The sequence below is a fragment of the Calypte anna genome, chromosome 27, assembly GCF_003957555.1.
Source record: "Calypte anna isolate BGI_N300 chromosome 27, bCalAnn1_v1.p, whole genome shotgun sequence".
NCBI lineage: Eukaryota > Metazoa > Chordata > Aves > Apodiformes > Trochilidae > Calypte > Calypte anna.
In genome coordinates, this window is record NC_044272.1 from 887,340 (window position 1) to 909,548 (window position 22,209).

Genomic DNA, 22,209 nt, shown 5'->3' on the forward strand with positions numbered 1-22,209 from the left:
GGATGTAGTTGAGGTTGTGGTTTTAAAGGCAGCAGCTCAAGAATAAAACGTGGAGGTTGTTGTCCTCAGATGCCACAGTCCAAGTTTGAAAGGACAAAAAGAGACTCAGGAATCTGCACTGTGTGACCAGCAGGTTAATTATAAGCAAGAATAATAATTAGTGTCAACTGGGAAGTGCTTTGTTAGTCAGAAGAAGCATCCACAGGGATTCCACCTGCTCCAAGTCCACCTGTGAAAAGAATTTATCTCTGTTAAACAGCTAGTTAGAAGGACATCACCTGCCAGATGGGACTGGTCTAATAGTTATTGATCTAACTTGGTTGAGATGTACTCATCAAACCTGCTGCAGTGTTACAGGACATGCTACCAGCTCACCAAGGTTCATAATTAACCAGCTGGCTCCTGTTTCAAGGAAAAACAGGAGTGAGGGTGTAAGGCTGAAGCCCAGCAGGCTCCTGGCTTCTGACAGGGGCACTGGTCCCAGTCTGGAGAGATCTGCACCACCAGATCTCTACCAAGTGACCTCAGGGTCTATTCCACTCCACTGAAAAGCTGAATTTACCTCCTTGCATCCAACCACAGTTGGTGAAAACCCTGCAAGTGGCAGCACAAATCTTTTTTAAAGCTTCCCCCCAGGTCTCTGGCTCTTTGCTTTGGTGTAATGGGCATCTCCACAGTTTTGAGTGGAAATGGTAGGGACCCAGGTCCAGAAAATGACACTTCCCTGGCTGATGTGTCCTAAATCTGATGAATCTCAGCCCAATTCCAGGGGACAGGGTGAACATGGCTTCATCCTGCCTGGCACATCCCACCCGGAGGCAGGAATGCTGTGGGCAGGAAAACCATTCCCCTCTTTATTTCCAGAGGTTATCCCACAACATCCAGGTTGAAACCATCTCCATGACAACTTTGGGAAGCTTGCCCAAACCCAGTGGGTAAACCCTGGGGGGTGCCTGCCCGGGTCAGTAAATCTCCTGGGTGTTTGGGGAGTGTTTGCTCCTCCTGTGTGCTCAGCTGCTGGGAGCAGGGAAAAAAAACTAAGAGAGCATCTGTGGCATGGAGAGGGAGCAGAGCTTGGCAGAGGGTGAAGGGCTGTACCAGAACATGCTATTTTTAGCCCAGAAAGAGGCAGGGAGAGGGGCAGGGTCGGGATGATTGATGGCAGCTTTGGAGGGCTCAGCTCTGGTTGTGGCCGTGGGGCTGGGGACCCTTCCAGGGTTTCTGTGATTGCAGAGTGGTGGTGAGGGTGGGAACAGGGTCATGTCCCTGGGAGGTGGGGAACAGGTCAGTGCCAGGGGGAGAGCAAAAAGAGGAGGGATGGGGGGTTATTTATAGGCTTCTCAGTGCCTCCTGCTGCCTCTTTTAGCCCCTGGGCTCCTCAGAAAAATGCAGAGGCTCTGTCTGAGTGCTGCCTCACTGCTTCTTCCCCTCCTGGTGGCTCCTGAGGGCTGTGAGCAGCAGATCCCATGGAGGCCCCTTCCAGGGCTGGGATTGCTTGGCAGGGCTGCAAGACCCCAAGTGCAAAAATCTCCTTCCCCTTGGAGAGAGGGAGTGGGCAGGGAAAAGGGGGATGAGGTGAGCAAAGCAGCTGGAGAGGGCAGGGTAAGGAAAGTTCCAGGGGGTTTTGGGTCGTTCCGAGGTCTGGGAGCTGTTGTGAAGTTGGAAGGAGGAAGGGAGAGCAGGGACCTTTCCAAGGGGTAGATGAAGAGGGGGCTGAACCACGAGTTCCCACCCGAGTACGTGACTGGCAGAGCATAATCTGGCTGCAGATGTTCCAGGGGATCTGGGAATGCTGCTGGGCTGAGCAGCTTTTCCTTGAGCCTGTCCAGCTGCTCACCATCCTCCTGGTGCTGCAGGCAGGGATGCGGAGTGCTCCCAATTCCCAGGTGCTGCTGATGGAGCTCAGAGCCTGATCCCAGCACGGGGCTGGAGCTTCTGGGATGAAAACTGCAGGGTTTAACCCAGTGGCTTCAGTCAGACAGCAGAGACTTGGGATTTGGGATCCTAAGCCAAAACAGTGGAGCATTTGTGAGGAGTCTTGTTCCCTGCAGAACAAGGGGCAATTGTGATGGGGGACTGGGAGCCAACACTGTGTCCTTTGCCTCTTGCAGGCACAAATGACACCAAGAATTTCCTTCTGGGCTGTCCTGAAAAAGGGGAAAGCTCCAGGCTTTGGGTTTTCCTCAGAGCAGAGCAAATCCAGCCCCGTTTATTCCTTTGGGGTTGGGATTGCAACGTGTGTGCTCTACACGTTGAGAAACTCTCATCCTGATGAGATTTCTCTGTTCTGAACACACCTTTGGTCCAGCTTCTGGAATAAAACACCCCTGCAGGGGACTGGTACCAGAACAGAGACCACAAAAAAGCTCTCCAGGACAGGCAGATGGGTTTTTTTAAGCCCTGCATCTCCTGCAAGTGTTCACCTGACAGCAGGAGAGCAACCAGCACACACCAGTGACCACACTGGGAAGTCTGGAACTCTGCAGGAAACTTTCTGTGGCTTCAGGAAAGAGGAAAATCTTCTTTAGCTGAGGTAAAGCATGGAAAAGCTCCTGGGGAGAGGAAGCAGGAGGGTGTGATGGAGCATTCTCTTCTCTCCATCCCTCCTGTGTGCCTGGAGGGACCATAAAACCCATCAGCTTTAGCATGAGCATCCAGAGAGCACTGCACAGGATTAACCTCCTCTGTTACAGCCCATCCCTCAGGAAAATATCACATCAAGGCAGGCAGGACTCCCCTGCTTCTCAGGACATGATTTTTCCTTGCTTTGCCACTGTGTTTCTGGGGCTTTGGTGAGAGGGAAAAACCAAAATAACAAAAATAACAACCAAAAAAAAAGGCAGGATGAAGAAATCCAACTCAGGGGTCTGTCTGCTCGTAGCAGAGAGGGCCCCAGCCCAGTTGTCTCTGCTGGGAGGGGAGGTGTGGGGGGAGCTCTGGGTTGGGTTCCAGCCCCGTGGGCTCCGTGGGCTCTGCTGCCTTGTGCACGTGCAACACGTGCAACACGTGGAGCTTCTCCTGCTGGCTGCCCAGGGTGGGTCTGAGCCCTGGAGAAGGCAGAGAGTGAGGACAAGGGAGCAGAGAGTCCCTGTGGGGAAAGAGCCAGAGGAAGGCTCAGGTTTCTTGAAATCAGCCAAAGCTTGTTAAGTCCTCCCCTCTCATCTGCCCAGGAACTGATTTTTGGGGGGGTTTGGGGCTTCTGTTGCTATTCTGCAGTCCAGATGTTGTCTGCAGCTGGGGCAGAGATAGTGGGGATGCTCCCAGGGAGAAGCTGGGCTGTGGGGGAAGGGACACTGGGCTCCTTGGGATGGGTGGAGAAGGAAAGAGGAATATGAATGTATGGTTGTAAATCCACCCCTACACACCCTCCTTTCTTTCCCCTTACAACTGCTGCTCTCAGCAGGGGAATGTTGGCCTTCCAGGACTCTCTGATTTCTTTTGCAGAGTCGGAAGGACAAGGAAAGACCTAAACAGAAGCACAAAAAACGTCCAGAATCTCCCAGCAGCCTTACCCCAGCCTCGGTGCCCATCACTGCAGAGAAGGTACCAAACCCTCGGGATGGGAGGGTGGGGAAGGGGGGCAGGGAAAATCCTGGTTTTCCTAGGAAGTGGGGAGTGCAGAAGAGCAGAGAAAAAACTGTTGTCCACTTCTTTGGATCCCTGATTTGTCCCATCTCTGTCTCCCTCCCCACCTTGGGACTGTCACACAGCACCTGCCTGGGTCCCTCTCGGCTCTGACAGATCCAGTCATGGAACTCAAGTCCCAAGGGATTGGGCTGGAAGTGCCAGCCTGGGCTGCAGCAGATGTGCAGAGCTGAAGCTCCTGCAGAACAGATAAATATAAATATCCCAAATTTGCTTCAGCCTTTGCTGCTGCCACACTGGAAACAGCTCAGGCTGTCAGGATAAGCCAGGCAAGGCTTGGGGGAGGAGATGTTATCCTGTGGTAGCCAAACTGATACAGCTGAAAAAAATCCAGATGTAAGATCTTCAGAGTGCATCAGAGAGGGAGCTTTTCCCTGGGAGACCCTGGTTTCCAGTTGCATCCTCCTGTGCAGAAGGGCACAGTCTGGTTTGTCCCTGTCCAGGCAGCCCAATCCTCTGGATTCTCTTGGAGAATCCTTGGGTGGATTTGTCTGCCCAGAGCCCAGGGCTGGTGGAGCCCTCAGGACCTGAGTGGGTTCCTGCAGCTGAGCTGGACTCTTACACCTGGCTGGAAATCAGGATAGCCCTGAGCTCCCTGTAATCCCTGCCAGCCCCAAAACTCCAGTTGTGCAGAACAACCCTGGTGGGGCTTCCCTGGAGCTGGGGAGCAACAAGTGTGGGGTTGTTCAGGGTCAGGGAATAAGTGAGATGACTCCAGGACCTTTGGAGCTGGAATCTCCTCTCTGGTGTGGGAAGGGAAATGAATGCAAGTCCTTAGCAGGGCTGCTCTGGTGTGAGTAAAAGTAGGACTGGGGCCAAGGTCCTGCTGGACCAAATGAACAACAACAGGTCCCAGGGATGTCCTTTTGTGCAAACCCTTTTTTTGTGCACAGAAATGCTGCTTGGAGGGGCTTGGGGGGTCCTTCAGGTGGCAGGGCTGCCTTCTGGAAATGAAAACTCAGAGGCTGAAAATGAAAATGAAAACTCAGAGGCTAAAAATGAAAACTCAGAGGCTAAAAATGAAAACTCAGAGGCTGGCAGTGTGAGCAGCACTGCAGGGGCAGTCTGGGAGCTTTCTGCCAAGGTTGCTTTAGGTTAGGGCTGAAGAGGATTTGCTGTGTGAGGCCAAGGCTGGAGGCAGGCAGGAGATGTAGGTCAGAGCTGGAATGGCCAAGCTGCTTTCCTGGTTGTGGGGCTGGGAAAAGCAGAAAGTTACAAGGGGAGAGAGGGGAGGAAGAGCCTGGAGCTGCCATCACTCTTTGATTTACCTGTGCTCGTGTTGGGGCAGCTCAGCTCTGGCTTTTGGGAGCAGCAGATTCCCCCACTTAACAGAGCTGTCAGAAACTGATGGGCTAAGAAGATTATTTGCAAGCTGAACTGAAATCCAAACCCTGCCTCTTGGCCAGCCAGAGAGGCTGTTAGACAATTACCCACTGTCTCCTCCACAGCCCTGCCAGACCTTTAGAAATCAGGAGGGAATCAGAAGGGTGCAATTCAGCTTTACAGGCAGCTTTCAAGTCTTTGTCAGCTAAAATTCAGGAGATCCTAATTACTGGGGCTGTGCTTGAGTGACAGGGGTTTAGTGTTTCCTTAGGGAGTTCCTGGTAATCCTCCTAACAGAGAGTGTGTTCCCCTTGCTTTTTTTTTGTGCAGAGATCCCAAAGTAGGCTTCAAACTCTGTTCCCAAAGGTACCAAGTCCAGATCCAATGTAAATGCTGCTCAGGAGCCTCTGCAGCCAGGCAGAGCCCCCCAGGGCTGAAGCTTTCTGGAAAGTTGCATCAGGGGTTGGATTGATGGGAAACCTGGAGACACAGAGATGCAGCATGTCCCAACAGGTTTCCTCTTGGGAAACAAAACCATCTTTGTCCTTTCTGGGGCTTTTCCCAGTGGGATGTACTGGGCAGGGTACCCAAAATCTGCTGGTGATGGTGGGACTGGGCTGGCCTGCTGGTCCTTACTGGGCTGTACTTACTGGGCTGTTCTCACTTGCATGACCTTGGGGCAAAATAATTTTTCACTTCCATGATCTTCTCCAAATTACCCAGTTCACCAGAGCATCAGCTCCCCAGGGATCATCCTCAGGGGTGACCCAGCCCCCTGTGGGCAGCACCTCCTGTCCTGGTACTGGGAGGAGGACACTGGCCCAGAGCTGTGCAGGCTGGAGCAGGAGCATCCATCAGGGGCTTCCTGGCACCATTTGCTCCATGGACACCAGGACCATGGGCAGACTTAGTGTGGCATCACCACCACCCCACAGAGAGCTGGTACCAGGACCTGAAGCCACAGCCCAGTTTGGACCCAGTTTGTTCAGCATAAAAAGAGCCTGGGGCAGCACAGGCACCTGAGCTCCAGACTCTGGTGTTGTTACCAAAGCTCTTGGAGGCTTTCAGCAGCTCTGTAATAACAGATTTTCAGAGGGATGCAGGAAATCAGGAGGACGTTTCAAGCTACTTCAGGTTAGCAGTGGGACTCTCGTGTTGCTTTGGAGGAACTGGGGTAAATTCCACCTCGTTGTTCCCTCAGGCAGCCTGGCCTCAGGGTTCATCCTTTGCTTTATTTTTGCAAGCCAGATTTCTCTTCACCTAACATGCCATCCACCCTGTGCTCCTCTCTTGAACCACTTAGCTATGCAGGGGCTCCTTTGATGTGGTTTCAGTCTTCCTCTTCCAATCAGTTGTGCCAGACCTCTTGATTTCTGCCAGGTTTTTGGAACAACTTGCTGCGTGCTTCCCTGCATCTCCTGGGGATATAAATCCCATGGATGTCTGACACATGGACTCTGCCAGGCCACAGTGTCCTCCTGGCTGGGCAGGGACAGTTTCTCACTCAGGTTTGGGGGGTGAACAGACTGAAAACACAGGGTGTGGGGGGGGGTGAGCTCAGTGCTCATCCACACCAGAAAGTGAAACGAGGCTTTGAATTCCCAAATGAGCCTTCAGAGCTCCCCTCCTGCTCCTGGAAAGCATCTTTTGAACAAATTGCTGCTCAGTGCTCTCCAAGAGGGGCAGGGGGAAGACAGAAATGTCCTGAGAGACACAGAGAGCCTGAAAATTCCCCAGTGGAGCTGCAGGTCTGGGGCTTTGGGATGGATTTGGAATGTGCTGGGTGTAAAGCTCATCTTCATTGTCCTGCTGTCTGCAGCTCCTAAAGCTTTTTGGGGCAGAAAAGATGCCTGCTGGCTAACACTGCCTGGCTGATTCATCTGGGCTAGCCAAAAACTACAAAACACTGGCAACCAGGAAGGGTTTGGAGGAGCCAAGGTGGGGCTGATGGAGTGAGCCTGGAGAAGAGGAAAGTTTCTCACCAGTGGAGGAGCAATGATTCCCCCCAGTAAATCCCAGGGCTCTGCAGTAAGTCCCAGACACATCCAGGAGGCACTTCCTGGGCTTGGGATCTCTCTGGTTCTGTGTGGGGGGAGCAACCCACCAGCCCCCCTTCCCCTGCAGATACCCCTGGGAGCCATCCTGCTCCTGGCTCCTGCACTTTGCAGTAAATCTGCAGGGTTTGGGGCCACCCCAGCTGCCTCCTCCTGCCAGCTGCAGGCATCCTGATCACTTGTTGACACACAGATGCTGTGGGGTTTGGGCTGCAACATCTGGCTTGCTCTGGGGGTTGTCATTTAAGCTGTGGATGCCAGAACCTCCCTGCATCCCCCCCCTCCTCCCAGTCAGGTGCTGGAGAGGGAGCAGAGCAGGGCAAAGAGCTCCTGCTTGCAGAGGCTTCTGGAGGGAGGGAGGCTTTCCAGGTTTCCCACTGTTATTTGAGCTCTGGGCATCTTCCCAAGCCCAGCCTGGAGCTGACAGATCCTGGGAATTTCTGCTGGGCTCAGGCAGATTCCGAGTCCCTGTGATGGGGTGGGGATTTGTGGGGGAAGGCTGCTGATTACCCCTGCTAATCAAAGCATGTCTCAGCAGGGATGTTTGCAGTAAGAAGCCCTGAGCCTTTTAGCATCCCTTGTTCTTACACAAGTGGGAATTTGCTGGTGACATCAGAGACTTCCAGCTCCACTCCTCAGCCCATCTGTCCCCTCTCCCCAGCTCAGCAGCTGGGTCTGGAGGCTGAGGGAGGGGATGGGGTGAAGGTTCTGAGTGCTGAAGGTTGTGAGGGGCTCAGACACTCAGATTCTGGAGCTTCTGCAAACACCTTGGTCCAGAACCCCTGGTGGGGACTCGTCTGTGCTCTCTGGGGAGGCAGCTGATGCTTCAGCACAGCCCCTGATGGAGCCTGGGGAGCTCCTGCTCTCATCACACTCTTCCTCCTCCTCCTTCTCCTCCTCCTCTTCCCCAGTAGTTTAATCCAGGGCAAAGCTGCTCAGTGTTTCTGACACAAGCCCCATCCTCCCCCACCCCTTCTGCATTTCGTCAGTGGTTCCCTCGAGGAGCTGAGCCTGCCAATCAGGAGGCAAAGAGATGCTCTTCTGATTTCCCATCAATAAATTAATGACTGGAGAGCTTGGGTGCTGCACAGGGAGGCCAGAGGACAGGTACAGCCCCTTGGGGACAGCAAGGACCAGGGGAGGAGGTAGGTGCATGCCTGCCCTTGGGTGCCTGCATGATTTTTGTCTCACTTCCCCCAGTCCCTGGCTTGAGCCAGGAGTTTCCCCATCCTCCTGGCACCTCCAGCAGGTTTATTCTCGTGGCATTTTTCACCTGGTGGCTTTAAATAGACTTTCCAAATGTAGCCACTGCCTCGTTTTGAAAGCAGAGCTCTCACTCCCTCTGTGCTTCCTTAGTAATTTATTTTGGTTTTCCCCTCTGCAGCATGCTCTCTCCCCACACCTCTTCCCAACACATGGACCATGGGTGTCTGCACACACACACACACACACACACACACAGGGATTTCCATGCTGGAGAAGAGCCAGAGACCCAGAGATTTCTCTCCAGAGGTTTCTCTCCAGCCCTGCTCTCTCTGGGCAGCATCCCTGAGTTGGAAAATCTCCTTCCTTAGGGAGAGGCTGGGAATGCAGCCCTGGTTCCTCTTCCTCCTGTTGGCATCGTGGCAGCAAACCCTCCCCTCCGGATCAGGGGTGTGCTTGGCACTCCACGTGTGTATCCTGGAAGGTTCTGCTGCTCCACAGAGCAAAAGTGGGAAAGCCAGAAAGGCAGAGAGAGGGGAAGGGATTTCCTGTGCTTTCTGGTTCCTTCTCCTTGCTCCAGTGCCTGGGCCCTCGCCCCAGTTTCCAGCTTTCTGGAATGGCTGCTGGAAAAGGGCTCTTTGTGGGGAGGAGGTTGCTGGGGGATCCACAGATCTGGTTGCCTGTTTGCCAAACAAGATCCAGGATAGCATCTGGCAGGAGGTGGGGAAATCCTGTCCCCAGAATCTCTCAGGGAAGTCTCTGAGGTCAGATCAGCCCTACAGGTGTGTCCATGCACCACCTTCAGCTGAGTCAGCCTCTATTACCCTCTTTTTTTTTTTTTTTTTTCCTTTTTTTCCTTTAATTTTGCAAAGAAGATTTATTTCCCAGCTCAGATTTCCCTCTTTCCCCCCCCTGCACTAATTCATTATTTGCCCTGCACTCCCTTCCTGAGACTGGGGATTTAGAAGATGTCTTCTCATCTGGGTTCCCCCTGCCCTTCTGCAGCCTCTTGCACCTTGTGCTGAGCTCCAAAGAGCTGAATTTATGGGGAGGGGGGGGAGGAATTTGGGGCTTTGGATTTCTGCTGAGCCCTGAGCCAGCCCTGCAGCAACCCCCCAGCCCCCAGACTCTGCTCCCCTTTCCCTCCCCAGGCAGATGTGGGAAGTTGGAAAGATTTTCATGCTCCCTCTGAGCTCATAAATCAAGAAAGCTTCATCTCCAACATCCAGGCCCCTCTGATGAGAAAATACAGATCCCCCCCTCCTCCTCCTACTCCTCCTCCTCCTCTCCCCCTTAATTTCCACCACTCCCTTCCTCCTGTCTTTCATATTCCCAGCACATCTGGTGTGTGTTAGGCTGCCAGCTGTTGCATTGTGCAGAGTGATTAAACCATGTGGGAGGAATGGGGAGAGATTTGGAGATTTTTATCTGGGCATTCATGAGTCTGCATTACAAGCCCCTCTTTTTTTTTTTTTTTCTTTTTTTCTTTTTCCTTTTTTTTTTCTCTTTAACTCTCCCCAAGAAGAGGTCACCTGGAGCAGGGGCAGGGGAATGGAAGGAAGGTTCTGTGCTCCTCCTGCTCAGTGAGAAGGAAAAGGTGTTTGCAGGAATGTGCAGGTGTTGTTACACTTTGGGCTGGGGCCATCCCATTAGAACCGTGTCTGGATTATTGCAAGAAGTGATCTCTGAGCACTTCTGGGCTGGCTTTGAAGTGAGCTGAAGGTGCAGGTTTCCTACCCTTGCCTGGGTGCCCTGAGGGATGGGGTTTTCTCTCCGTCCCACTCTCCCCCTGCTAAACTCCCACACTTCTCTCTCTCATCCCAAGCTCCTGGATTTCCTAGCATCTGCCCAGGCTCTTCATCCCCTTTGCTCCCCTGTCTCCTGCAGGCTTAGACGGGGTTTTGGAGAGCATCTGCTGCTCTAACACCCCCCCAGGGAGCATTGACCGTGGCAGATTTGGGAAGCCCTGGAGCTGCTTTAGGGAACCCAGGGAAATTCCCAGCCTAGAAAATCTCACCCCCCAACAGGGAACAACTTTGCTGAGCGTAGCACACCTGAGAGATGGAGCTGGAAATGAGTCCTACCACCACACCCAGGTTTTATTTGGGGTGAATAACCCTCTGCTGCTGCTGCTGGGGGCTCTGTGATGCCTCTGCCCTCCTTGTCTCCTCTTTGATTTCCTGCAGCTCGATGGGATGAGCATAATCTGAGTAGAAATCCTGGTGCCACCAAGCAGCAGGAGGTGGAAATGTTGCTTTTTCTCTCCTGAGGACCATGACCTGCCCATCACTTGGGGGGCAGAGGGGGTGATTGCTTCTCCTGGGAGGAAAGGGGGTAAGAGGAGCCCAGCTGTGGCCACATCTGTCCTGACTCCATCCCCTTTGTGTTTGCTGCTCCCAGGGCTCCAGCAGCCACCATGAGGGGAGCAAAGAGACCCCGGAGGTCGGGAGATCAGAGGTGAAAGGCAAGAAATCCTCCAGCCATGGCAGCAGCCACAAGGGGAAAAAGACTGGAAGTGGGAAAAGCTCCGTTGGGTTCAGCTCAGCCTCATCCAGTGGCACCTTCCAGCCTGCAGGTAAGGGGGGAAGAGAAGCCAGAAAAGAGGGGGGGGGGGATGTGTGGGGCTGATGTTTTGTTCCCTTTTGCTGTCCCTGGCTCTGTCAAGGTGCCCTTGCTGTGAAGCTTTGCTGATTTCTTTAACCCCTTGAAGGGAAAGGGGAAAGTCCTCATGCTGCTGGTTGCCTGCAGGGAGGGGAGATCCCAGGCTGTCACAGCTCCCCTCCTGCTGCACTGCCAGGGAAAACAGATCCAGATGTCTGGGAGGAGGGAAGGGACACTGAGCACGGGCAATATGGGCACCACCTGCCCTGCCCTCCCCAGGTGGGACTCTCTGCACCAGTCTTTTAAGGAGTAATAGTGCAGGGACCTGAGCTAAAACCTGACACCCAGGCTCCCCTGAGCTTTGAGGCAAAGCCTTGCAGGGCTCCCATCTGCTCTGCCTTTGCTTGGTTCTTTTTGGGGCTGTTTGCAGCACTCTGAGCATCCTTCATCTCCTTGGAGCCTACAGGGGGCTGGAGGGCCTGTGGTGGTGCAGGACCTGAATGTTGGGATGGGGTGAAGCTTCTGCTTCTCTGCACCTCCCCTGCTTGCTGGGGGGTGACAGAGTTGTCACCTTCAGCTCAGTAACCCCCCTGTGCAGCAGGACCTTGTGACCCCCTCCCTCTTGCTTTATGGCTGAGCTGTGGCCACCAGGAGCCCTCCCAAACCCCTTTCTCCTTCCCACAGGTACCTCCTGCAGCACCTTGCAGGGCTCCCAGGACTTCGTGACCTTCCCCAAGCTGGAGCAGGAGGAGGAGAAGTACAGGAAACCCGTCTCCTCCTCTTCTTCTTCCCACTGCTCCCCTCTGTACGAGGCTCAGAAAGGGGACATCTTTGAGCAGAAAGTGATCTTCTCAGGCTTTGGCTCCATCATGCGTTTCTCCACCTCCTCTGTCAGCCAGCAGAGGGGCCGTGAGGCTTCTTCCCCTGTGGACTACAAAACCCCAAACCCTCCCAGTGCCCCCTCGGTGGGGCCGAGCAGCGGGGGGAGCAGCAGCAGCAGCCACAAGAGGATGCCCTCCCTTAGCATGGAGGAGGGAGAGGTGCTGAAGGAAAAGAAGCACAAAGGGAGCAAGAAGAACAAGCACGGGCCCGGCAGACCAAAAGGGGGCAAAAGCAAAGAGATTCTGGGTGCCCAGCTGGCTGGGTCCACCTCTACGTCCTCCTCGCCCTTCTCCGGGGGTTCTCTTGTCAGCTCCAGCATTGGGAATTCCTCCCGAGCCTTCAGCCACACAGGGAATCTCCCCAGCCTCAGCATGGAGTCCCCACTGCTGGGTTCAGGTATGTTCCCCACCCCCAGGGCTCCAGGTTTAGGAAGTTTAGGAAACATTTTTTTTCACTGAGAGGCACTGGGATGGCTCAGGGCAGTCAGTGGTGGAGTCACCATCCCTGGAGGGGTTTGGATCTGATCCTTAGGGATGTGGTTTGGCAGCTGATTATGGTGTTGGTCAAAGGTTGGGCTGGAGGAGCTTGGAGAGGTCTCTTCCAACCTAAAACCTTCTGTGTGCACACATGTGGCTGGTGGCTGGACCTTCCATCAGTCCCAGGAGCTCTCAAAATCCACATCTAGGTCTCCCCTTTCCCTCCTGGCCTTCATCCTGGAATCTCCTCTGGGTCAGCTGCTCTGTCCTTGTGGCTGAGGCTGCAGATCTGGGCTGGGTGGCATTTCCAACCCTCTTTTAAGTGCTGGGAAACCTCAGCAGGGCAGAGGTTCCAGAGAGGGATATTCCACAAGTCCACACTGCAGCAACCACAGCCTGACCCCAAGTGAGAGGCTCTCAGAAGTGGTTCAAGTGCAAACCCTCTTTTAACAGCAAACCCACTCATCCTGGTTGTTACCACAGCCACGGAGGGCTGGGACACAGGCACAGAATTAACTCTGCTGGGAGGTTTGGAGCTGCTCCCAGCCTGAATCCCTTTCCCTGCCTGGCAGGAGGAGGGATGTGGCAGGAAGGGGTTAAAGCAGCAGGCAGAGGAGGGGCTTGCTGCTCAGGGCTGAGGTTTGACACTATTCTGGCAGCAGAACTTGTCATCAGTCTATTGTGGGTTGTTTGCAGATGCTCCAATTTAGGTCAGATTGCAAAGGGGGTGGGGGGAAGGTTTGGTTATGGGGGGGGGTGCCTGGGAGCTCTGGGCCATTTGTCTGCTCTGCCTGAGAGAGGAGAGGAGCTGCAAGGAGTGATGCAACTTCCAGCATCATAACCTGAGGCCAATTTAGTTGTTTGTTTGGGGGTTTTTTATCCCTTTATGGAACAACAAAGGGATGTTTCCAAGAGGAGGAGACTGCCAGGCCCTGCTCTCCTGCCTGTTCTCCCATTCTTCTTTCCCAGAGGGATGTTGGCAGGGCTCTGAAGGACCTGGCTTTGGGCATTTTGGGGGAAGTGGAATGGTCCCCAACCTCAGCAGCAGCTCCCTCCTCACATTTATCTATCCCTGGACATCATGGGCACAGGGACAGATGAGCCCAGCATGAGTGGGGTCTCTTGGCTAGCACAGAGCAGGGCTCTGAGTCCACTGTCCCCTCCTTCCACCAGCTGTCCCCTCAGTGTCACTTGATGCTGTGATTGCTCTGTGCCAGGTCCTGAGGAGCCAAGGAAAGGAGCAGGGATGAGGCTGGAGGAGTTTGTGGGACCCTTGGGCAGAGGGATGGAGGGCTGATCCCAAGCCTTGCTGCCTGCCAGGCCAGGGAGTGGATGTGATGCTTGGATCAGTTCCTTCCCATCCTCAGAGCCATCCCTGCTGAAATCCAGCTGCTTCCAGGCCACGGGAGGGGAGTGGGGCTCCCTAACCCTCTCTCCTCCCCTTCCAGGGATCTACACCAGTAACAAGGACCCCATTTCCCACGGGGGGGGAGTGCTCCGAGCTGTATGCAGCACCCCCCTCTCCTCCAGCCTCCTGGCACACCAGGGAACCTCTTCCCTCCCACAGCTCACACGTTCTCCCTTTGCCAGCACTATCCCAGCCTCCTCCTCCTCCTCAGTCTCCACCACCCAGGTAAGAACCTCAGGAGAAGAGGGAATGTGGGGCGGGGGGGGGTGGGACAGAGCAGAGCCAGCCTGTGGGCAGACAGGAGCTGTTTTTTCCACTTGGGAACAGCTTCTCTTCCTTTAGTTTGGAAGTTTAGGGTGGCCAGAAGGCTGTAGGTGGTTTTGGGGGCACTCTGCCTGTTTTGGGGCAGGGGGAATGACAACCTGGCAGGACTCCTGGCTTTGGAAGGGACCAGAGCCACAGCACCAGTGGCCACCAGTGCCACCCTGCAGCCCAGAGAACATCCCAGCTGGGTGGGAGCCACCTCCTTGGGGACACTGCCAGGGGTGTCCATTTGACAGCCACAGTCTTCAGGTGGCTCCCTGAGACCTCTTGGCTCTGAGATGGAGCTGGGAAGATCCCAGCTGCCTACCAAGGAGAATTCTTTATCCCCCTCTCCCAGCAGCAAGCCGGATCCAGCAGTCAGGACCAGATGCGATAACCAAGTTGTTGGGTTTTTTTTTTTCCTCTTTTTTGAGAAGTTTCACTCTCTCTTCCTCCTTGTTTTGCCACCCAGGTGTTCTCCCTGGCAGGTTCAACGTTTAGCCTCCCTTCCTCCCATATTTTTGGGAGCCCCCTGACATCTGGGCTATCCATCAACCCCCTCCTGACTCAGTCGGAGAGCAGCCGGGCAGGTACGTGAGCCAGCAGGTATGTGAGCTGGGCTTCCCAAGGGCTCTCCCTGGAAGAGACAAGACATCCATAGCTCTCCAGCTGCCTTTCCTGCTTGCTCCCAGTGGGACAGGGGCTTTTTCCCCCCAGGCAGAGGGTGCTTGTGTTTGCCTTGATGTGCTCCAGTGCTGTCCTGTGTCCCTGGACACCTGCAGGGGTTTTAAGTCTGCCCTGCAGAAATTTGGTGTCTTTTTTTTTTTCCCTGCTGGTGCCAACTGCTGTGAGCTGCTGCTGCAATGGTAAAAAGGTTTTCGTGGGGTTTTGTTTTCTGGGTTTCTTTGAAAACAAGAGCAAGCTCACACTCTTTAATTTTTTATCTCCCATTTCTCTTGAGTTACTTTCTGCCCTTCCCCTTTGGCTCTGTTGAATGCAACAACCCCCCCTGTTTTCATCCATCAGAGATGAACCTGCCATTTGAACTCAGTGACTTCAGACTCCTCATTCTTTCCCCAACAAGGCAAACTCTTGCAAAATTTCCTGGTTAACAAGCAGGGAACTTGAAGCACTTGAAGATTTCTTTTCTACCCAGAGCAGATTTTTAGTCTGCACCCGTGGTTAAACAAAAGCACCCTCCTGATTTTCAGATGCTGCAACTCCCAGGCTCCCCTTGCCCCAAAATCCTGGCAGCTCAGCCTGCTGGGTGCTGGACTGGGAGGTAAAACTCTGTCCTGTGTCCCATTGAGTGACAAGCACTGCAATCCCCACTGTTCCCCCCTTTAGAGGTGGCTCTGAGTTTCCCGGATCATCCGACACCAGCCTTGCCCTCCTTTGGTGCATGCCTGCATGGAAAAAACAGCATGGATGGACACGTGTGCCCACTCCCAACCTTTGCAAGCCCACGGAAAGGCTCTGTCTGTCTCTCCCTGTGGCACTGGCAGGATTTTGTCTGGATGTCCCTGCTGGCATCTGCTTGGGGAAGGGAATTCTGCAGCTGCTGGGAGTCAGGGCCATGCACGGGAGGTGTGAGTCAGGAGGGACCCATTCACCTGGGATTGAGGGAAGAAGGAGATGATCCAAAGGGTTATTCCTCCCTCCAGAGGGAGATGAGCCCCTGCTGCTGTGATTTTGGCAAGGTGCTGACAGGAGGAGGATGTCAGGAGCAGCCCTGTGGTTCAGGCACAACACAGAAGCTCTGGGTTCTCTTCCAGCTACTGATGAATGAATCATGGAGGCAAAATCCAACATACAAAGTGCTCAAAAAAAAAAAGTCTGATCCTTAGTATCCATTTCCAAGATTGCTCTTTTTGTTTGACCTGGATCTTAGAAGCTTCAGGATGTGTTTTTTCCAGTTCCAGGCAGCCTTCAGAACAGCTCCTGCCTTTTGTCATGTTTAAGGTTTGTCCAGCACTGCCTCCTCCTACTGGAGCTACTGCTTAAAACTCCAGAGGGTGTTAAGCCAAATTCCCTTTTTTTTTTTTTTTCCAGGAGGATTAATGAACTTGTATGAAACCTCCTGTGTGAAGCCATTTGCACTTAAAAGTGTGGGGACTCTTGGAATCCCAGGTGGTTATCAAGGTGCTTGTGAAGTTTTAAGCAGCCCTGCCCTGGTTTTAACTCAGATTATTTTTCCTGAGAGCATCTGTGTAGCCACAGCTCCTGGAGACAGGAGATTTCATGGCAGTGGTGCTTGAGCTCTTCCCAGTTTTAATGGGATGTAGGGAAATGGTGGCTGGGAGGTGGAGGAACTGAGACTCAGGTTGTTATCAGCTGCTTTTGGCAGTACAAAAAGTCTGATTCTTATCTCCCACTCCCTCAGCTACTGTCTAGATCTTCCTCCCACAGCTTGTCCTGGCTCCTGCCTCATTCTGATGACAGGAAAAATCCAGATATCTTTCCTGGTTGTCTTCAAAGCTTCTTTTTCCTACTTGGGAAGTGCTGTCTCTGGGTGATAACTCAGTCATCATCCTCTTCTGTAGACAAGAGGGGGGAGGTGGCCAGGAGATCATTGGATGTGGAACCTGGGACTGGTCCAGAGGTCCAGAACCATCAATCTGAGTGCAGCAAACAAGAAAACAGCAGCTCAGAGCATAGCTGGGTGCTTATTGATTGCAAGTTAAAACTCTTGGGGCAGAGCTGCACGTGGGGGGCTGTGGATGGGTTTGGGGTTTGTTTTTTTGGAAGGGTTTCTGAGGGCCTTGGATGGAAGCAGTGCTGAGGAGCACAGCCATGGTCTGACTGTTCCCAGCCTCCTGGTAACTGGGCTGGGGAAATGAGGAGATTCATTTCTGTGGCCCTGAAGTCCAGACTGGAAATCCAGACTTGTCTCTGCTCCTGGGAGCTTCTCCAGGGAGGCTGCTGTTGGCTCTCAGCTTCTGGACACCTCCAGAAAGCAGTGGCTTCTCCCCAGGAGGGATGTCCAGTTGGAATTGATGGCCGGGAGGACATTCCCATGGGGATGAGGGAGTGAGGATCCTACCTGGCTGTTAAGAGCAGCAGCTGTGTTTGCAGCAAAGACTCCAGTACCCAATGCTCGGGGCACGGTGCTGTAAATCATGGAGTTCCCTGGATTCTTCCACATCAGAAACGTCTTTTTTGTGTGTGAAGAAGAGGAGGGGTGGCTGAGCCAGCTGGGACAGGCTGTATTCCCAACATCTGACATGTCCCAGACTCGTGTCCCCAGGGCTGGCAGGCTCTGGGAATGGGAAGCAAAGGAATTTTCCCTTCCAGAGGGCTCTGTGGCTGCCTCTGCACTGCAGCTCCCTCCCCAGCACAGCTCCTGGGACAGAGGGATGGGGGCAGCTCCAGCTTCAGCTCTTCCCAAGGGAGCAGCTGGAAAGTCGGGAGGATTTGGGGAATGAGCCGGGTTTGGGGAATGAGTCCTGCGGTGGCACTTAGGAGAGAGCTGAGCGGCAAAGCAGCTGTGACCCCCGCGGGTTTTTCTAAAAGAAAGCTTTGAGGAAAAGCTAAAAGAAAAAGCATCCTTCTTTTTTAAAGAAAAAGCAGCCTTCTGCCCGAGCTGGGAGGGGACAAGGACAGGGACAAGGACAGGGTCCAGGTTTGGGTCTGCCCAGAGCCGGGGGGTGGGTGTATGGGGGGGAAGGGGGGGGTTGTTTGTGTGTTTTTGTCGCCTGGGTGACCTTCCCAGGGTGACATCCCCCCCCTGGCAGGGTGACCCGGGGGGGGTTCCGTGTCATGCGGTGCCACGCAGCCCCTCCCCCGGCGCATGCGGGCGGTGCGGGGGATGCGCGCAGGGTCCCTGCGCTGCTCGGTGCTCCCATCTAGCGGGGACCGTCCCCTCGGGTGACAGAACCCGGGGGCTGGCTGCCTATGAACTCTCTGCCTCTCTGTCCCTCCTCTTCCCACCCAGAACCTGACCTGGAAGATTGCAGCTTCGGCTGCCGTGGGACATCGCCCCAGGAGAGTCTCTCCTCCATGTGAGTGGCCTTGGAGGGGGGGGTTTTGGGGGGGGGTCCCCTTCTTCCCAGTCGCCCCGGGAAGCTGTGGGATGACACAGCAAGGAGAGGGAAGGAGGAAGATGGGGGATGTGGAGGGGGCTGGGGGTGGGAGGGCAGGAGGCAGATTGGCTTTTCCAGTGCTCTCCGGAGCTAAGGGGAGTGGGGGGCTCTCCTGAAATGGAGGAGTGGGGGGTCTGGACTAAGGAAACATCTCTGACATCTTCCCCAGGTCCCCCATCAGCAGCCTCCCCACCCTCTTTGACCAGACAGTGTCTTGTAGCAGCAGTGGGCAGCTGGAAAATGTTCCCCAGGCCACCCCAAACATCGAGCAGCTCCTGGAGAAACAGGGCAACGGGGAGGCTGGAGTAAACAGTGAGTAACCCCTGAGCTGGGCTGGGGGAGGAGAGGGCCTGGTGCATCTTTGTGTGGCAGCCAGCTGGGATTTTGCCCAGGGAGTTGGGAAGGGGACAAAGCTCTGCTCTGTGCCATGGGGAGGGGGGGAAGCTGGCACTGGGACTGTGAGCTGGGACCAGTCTCCTCCTCCAGGGTTTTCTCATTCTGTGCATCCCTTTCTCCTCTTCCTTCTGGCTCCCACTCTCTCTCCTGACCCTGTCCCCTTTCCCCCTCTCTGTTCCCTGCAGTTGTAGAGATGCTCAAAGCCCTGCACTCCCTGCAGAAGGAGAACCAGAGGCTCCAGGAGCAGATCATGACCCTGACAGCCAAGAAGGAACGTTTGCAGCTCCTCAACGTCCAACTCTCTGTCCCTTTTCCTGTGGTCACCAGCAGCAATGGCCCAGGCAGCCAGGCCCAGTACATCCTGCCTCCCAATGGTGAGGGAAGCATCAACCTCTGCCCTTTCCTAGCCCTGGGCAAGGGGAGGTGACAGTGGGGAGGTTCTGACCCATTTATCTCTCTGGAGCTGCTGGCAATGGGCACTGTCCCTTGCTATTGCTGTGGCAGCATCAGGCTCCCAGCCTCACTTCTTCTCCTCCTTGCAGTCTGCAACAACAACGATTCCCTGAGCATCAGCAAGAGCCCCCCCTGCAAGAACAGCTTTGGGATTGAGAACTCACTCTCCACTTCCTCTGAGGTACAGTGAGCACCCCAGCCAGCTGGGCACTGCAGTCCCAGGGCTCTGACCTCGGCTCCAGCCCTTAAAATCTGGTAGTCCTTGCTCAGAAAAGCAGGATTCTTACTCCAGAGTGCCCCTTCCTCAGTTCTGAGGAGCAGCTGAGGCTGGGGGCATGAGCTGAGGGTGCTCCTGGGTCATCCTGCCCAAGTCTGCCTGAATTCTGGGACCCCCCTGCTCCTCCTTTCCCCCCCTCCTGCCCCAAGCCCCCTTGGAGCTGAGCTGCCCTTTCCCACTCTGATGTTCTCTCTGTCCCTTTTTTCCCCCCCCAGGACCCTCATTCAGGTTGTCCCAGCAGGAGCAGCTCTTCCCTGTCCTTCCACAGCACTCCCCCCCCCCTGCCCATGCTGCAGCAGAGCCCGGCAGCCCTGTCCCTGCCCGGGGGACAGCAGCTCAATGGCATGGCCAGGGGGACAAGCAGCGGGCTGGGGGGAGGCAGCTCTGGCAGCCACAGCCTCCCCATGGTGGAGGGGCTGCTGGGGGGGCTGGCAGGAGCTCAGCAGATGCCCCTCAATGGGATCCTGGGGAACCTGAACGGAGCTCAGGCTGCACCTCCCAGTGCCCACACTGCACAGGCCAGTGGAGCAGCAGCCATGCAGCTCTCCAGCAGGTGAGACTGGGGGGAAAAGTCCTGGGGGGACAGTTGAGTGGGGACAGCTCTGTGGGGACAGTCCTGCCCTCTGGAGCAGAAGCTTAGCACAGGAGGGAGGAAGGGAAAGGGAAAGGGGAAGGGGAAGGGGAAGGGGAAGGGAAAGAGAAAGGGAAAGGGAAAAGGAAAGGGGAAGGGGAAGGGAAGGGGAAGGGGAAGGGGAAGGGAAGGGAAGGGAAGGGAAGGGAAGGGAAGGGAAGGGAAGGGAAGGGAAGGGAAGGGAAGGGAAGGGAAGGGAAGGGAAGGGAAGGGAAGGGAAGGGAAGGAAGGGAAGGGAAGGGAAGGGAAGGGAAGGGAAGGGAAGGGAAGGGAAGGGAAGGGAAGGGAAGGATTGGTGTGCAGGAGCAGGAGGGGCTGTGCTCAGGAAGGGAAGGGAAGGATTGGTGTGCAGGAGCAGGAGGGGCTGTGCTGAGCTGTGCTGAGCTGACATCCCTGCCCTGCTGTGCTCCCAGTGTTCCCAGTCTGAGCCCCCTGACAGAGCAGCAGAGACACGTCCTGCACCAACACGAGCAGCAGCTCCAGCAGCTCCAGCAGCTCCTGACTTCCCAGCCACTTAATCCAGTAAGTGCCTGCTGGCTCCTGGGATTTGCTGAGCTCTTTAGTGGGAAAGCCTCGGAGCAAGGAGCAAAACTTGGGGCTCCCTTCCTGGCATGAATCCCCCATTGGCCATCTGCCTGTTCCTTGGCTCCTGGGGGTGGAGGGAGGAGGACAAAAAGCTCCAGGTAGGAAGGTGCAGCAGCTCCTGGAGGGAGGAAGGTGAGGAGTGGAACTTTTTTGTACAAAGGAAAAAAAAAAATGTAATCTGCATTTCCCACCTCCTGAGGGGCTGAGAACACCAAAGGCTCCATCAGATCAGGAGTGCAGTTTCCTCCCCCAGCCATCTCTGAATGCAAATCTTGTCTGCTCCTGCTGCCAAGAGCACCCTGAGCTTGCAGATGTGCTGAGGAGGAGAGGAATTTTGCTTGAGGACACAGCTTGAGCTTAGGAAGAGATAAACACCCAAGTGTTGAGTCCTGGGGCAGGGGAGCCATGTCTGGGCACATTGACACGGGGGAGATGCCAGGGGGGACTCTGTAGGTGGCTGAGGGGGTTGGGGTCAGAAAAAGGATCAGGAGTTGTTCTGAGCACCTTGGCTCTCTGCCTGCATCTTTTTTTGGGGTAAAACAGCAGCCCTGTCCCCTGAGTAAACAAACCTCTTGGCCTGCAGGGACCTCTGAGGTGTCCCCTCCCTGCATGGTGACACAGAGTGCTCAGAGTCCCTCTGCTCCTTGGTATCCCCTGTGTGATCCTGGCCCTTTGCTCTGGATGGGTTTCTGGGTCAGGCTATTTATAGTCCAGGAAAAGCAAATTTCAAAGGGCTTCTCCTCCCAGCAGCTGATGTCACCATGTCACCAGCTGCATCCCTGTGGGCAGGGGAACAATGTCAGCTCCCAGCCTGCTGCAGGGCTGGGGGGTTGCTATGGAGATGCCTGCAGTTTGGGGGGATTTGAGGGCATCCCTCTGGGGGCAGGGGAGCTGTGGCTCTCACCCCACTCCCAGCTCCAGGTCAGTTGCATCAGGGATGAGCTGAGGAAGGGAATTCCCAGCCAGGCTAGAAATTGAGGATAGCAAATGCCAGGGGTTTAAAGCCCATGAGTTGATTTTTGTCTGAGTGGATCTGTGCCTGCAGGGGCCTTGGGGGGGTTGGCTCAGTCTGTGCTGCAGGGTTGGAAAGGTCAACACGAGGAGAACTCTTCCTCTCTCTACCTGCAGAGATGTCACCAAGGAGACTTCCTCCCTGTTCCCATCAGCATTGCCTGGGATGCAGGGTACAGATGTGTCCCCTTGGCATTCAGTGTCACCTTTTCCTCCACCTTCTGTCCCTCCTTTTGACTTCTCCTCCCCTACAGGAGCAGCAGGCCCTGGTCTTCCAGATGATGCAGCAAATCCAGCAGAAGAGGGAGCTGCAGAGGCTGCAGATGACCAACTCCTCCCAGCTCTCCATGTCCAACCTCCTGGCAGCCACCTCTGCCCCCCTGCACTCCAGCACCAGTGCCCTGATGACCTCAGCCCCCCCCCAGCCACCCCCCAGCACCAGCTCCCTCCTCGCCTCCCTTTCCCCCCAGCAGCTCAACCCCAGCAGCTCCCTCCTGGCCCCCCAGGCCACCCCACCACCTGGGAGCAGCCTCCTGGCCTCAGGGACAGGGATGCCACCCGTCCTGACAGCACAGACTCACCCCTTCCTCAACCTGCAGGCTGATGGCAACACCCCCAAGGGAACGGTGCGTATGCTGCGGGTGCCCCCCTGACCCTCCCCACCTCTGGGTGCCCCCCCCCCAGGGCACTGCTCAGGCCTCAGGATGCTCCATCCCTGGAGCTGTGTCCCCAGAGAGTGTCACCCTCCCCATCCTGGCACCTCTGAGGATTCCCTTGGGGTCCCAGGGAGGTGTGGGGGTTCCCCAGGTGCCCATCCCCTGCTGCAGGGACAGGCTGGAGGTTTGTCCCCAATAACCCTGAGACCTGGATGGGACAATG

General features: G+C 55.1%; 1 protein-coding gene across 2 annotated transcripts in view; it reads left to right on the top strand.

The window, feature by feature from the left end:
* MLLT6 (MLLT6, PHD finger containing) overlaps positions 1-22,209 on the top strand; it is a 37,447-nt gene that overhangs the window by 11,894 nt on the left and 3,344 nt on the right. For both annotated transcript variants that reach the window (XM_030466057.1, XM_030466056.1), the window contains exons 8-19: positions 3,445-3,543; positions 10,626-10,800; positions 11,511-12,104; positions 13,633-13,817; positions 14,368-14,485; positions 17,830-17,896; positions 18,147-18,289; positions 18,559-18,747; positions 18,916-19,007; positions 19,319-19,656; positions 20,148-20,256; positions 21,585-21,956. In XM_030466057.1, coding sequence (XP_030321917.1) covers positions 3,445-3,543; positions 10,626-10,800; positions 11,511-12,104; positions 13,633-13,817; positions 14,368-14,485; positions 17,830-17,896; positions 18,147-18,289; positions 18,559-18,747; positions 18,916-19,007; positions 19,319-19,656; positions 20,148-20,256; positions 21,585-21,956 — 2,481 coding nt within the window. The remainder of the gene's footprint in view (positions 1-3,444; positions 3,544-10,625; positions 10,801-11,510; positions 12,105-13,632; positions 13,818-14,367; positions 14,486-17,829; positions 17,897-18,146; positions 18,290-18,558; positions 18,748-18,915; positions 19,008-19,318; positions 19,657-20,147; positions 20,257-21,584; positions 21,957-22,209) is intronic.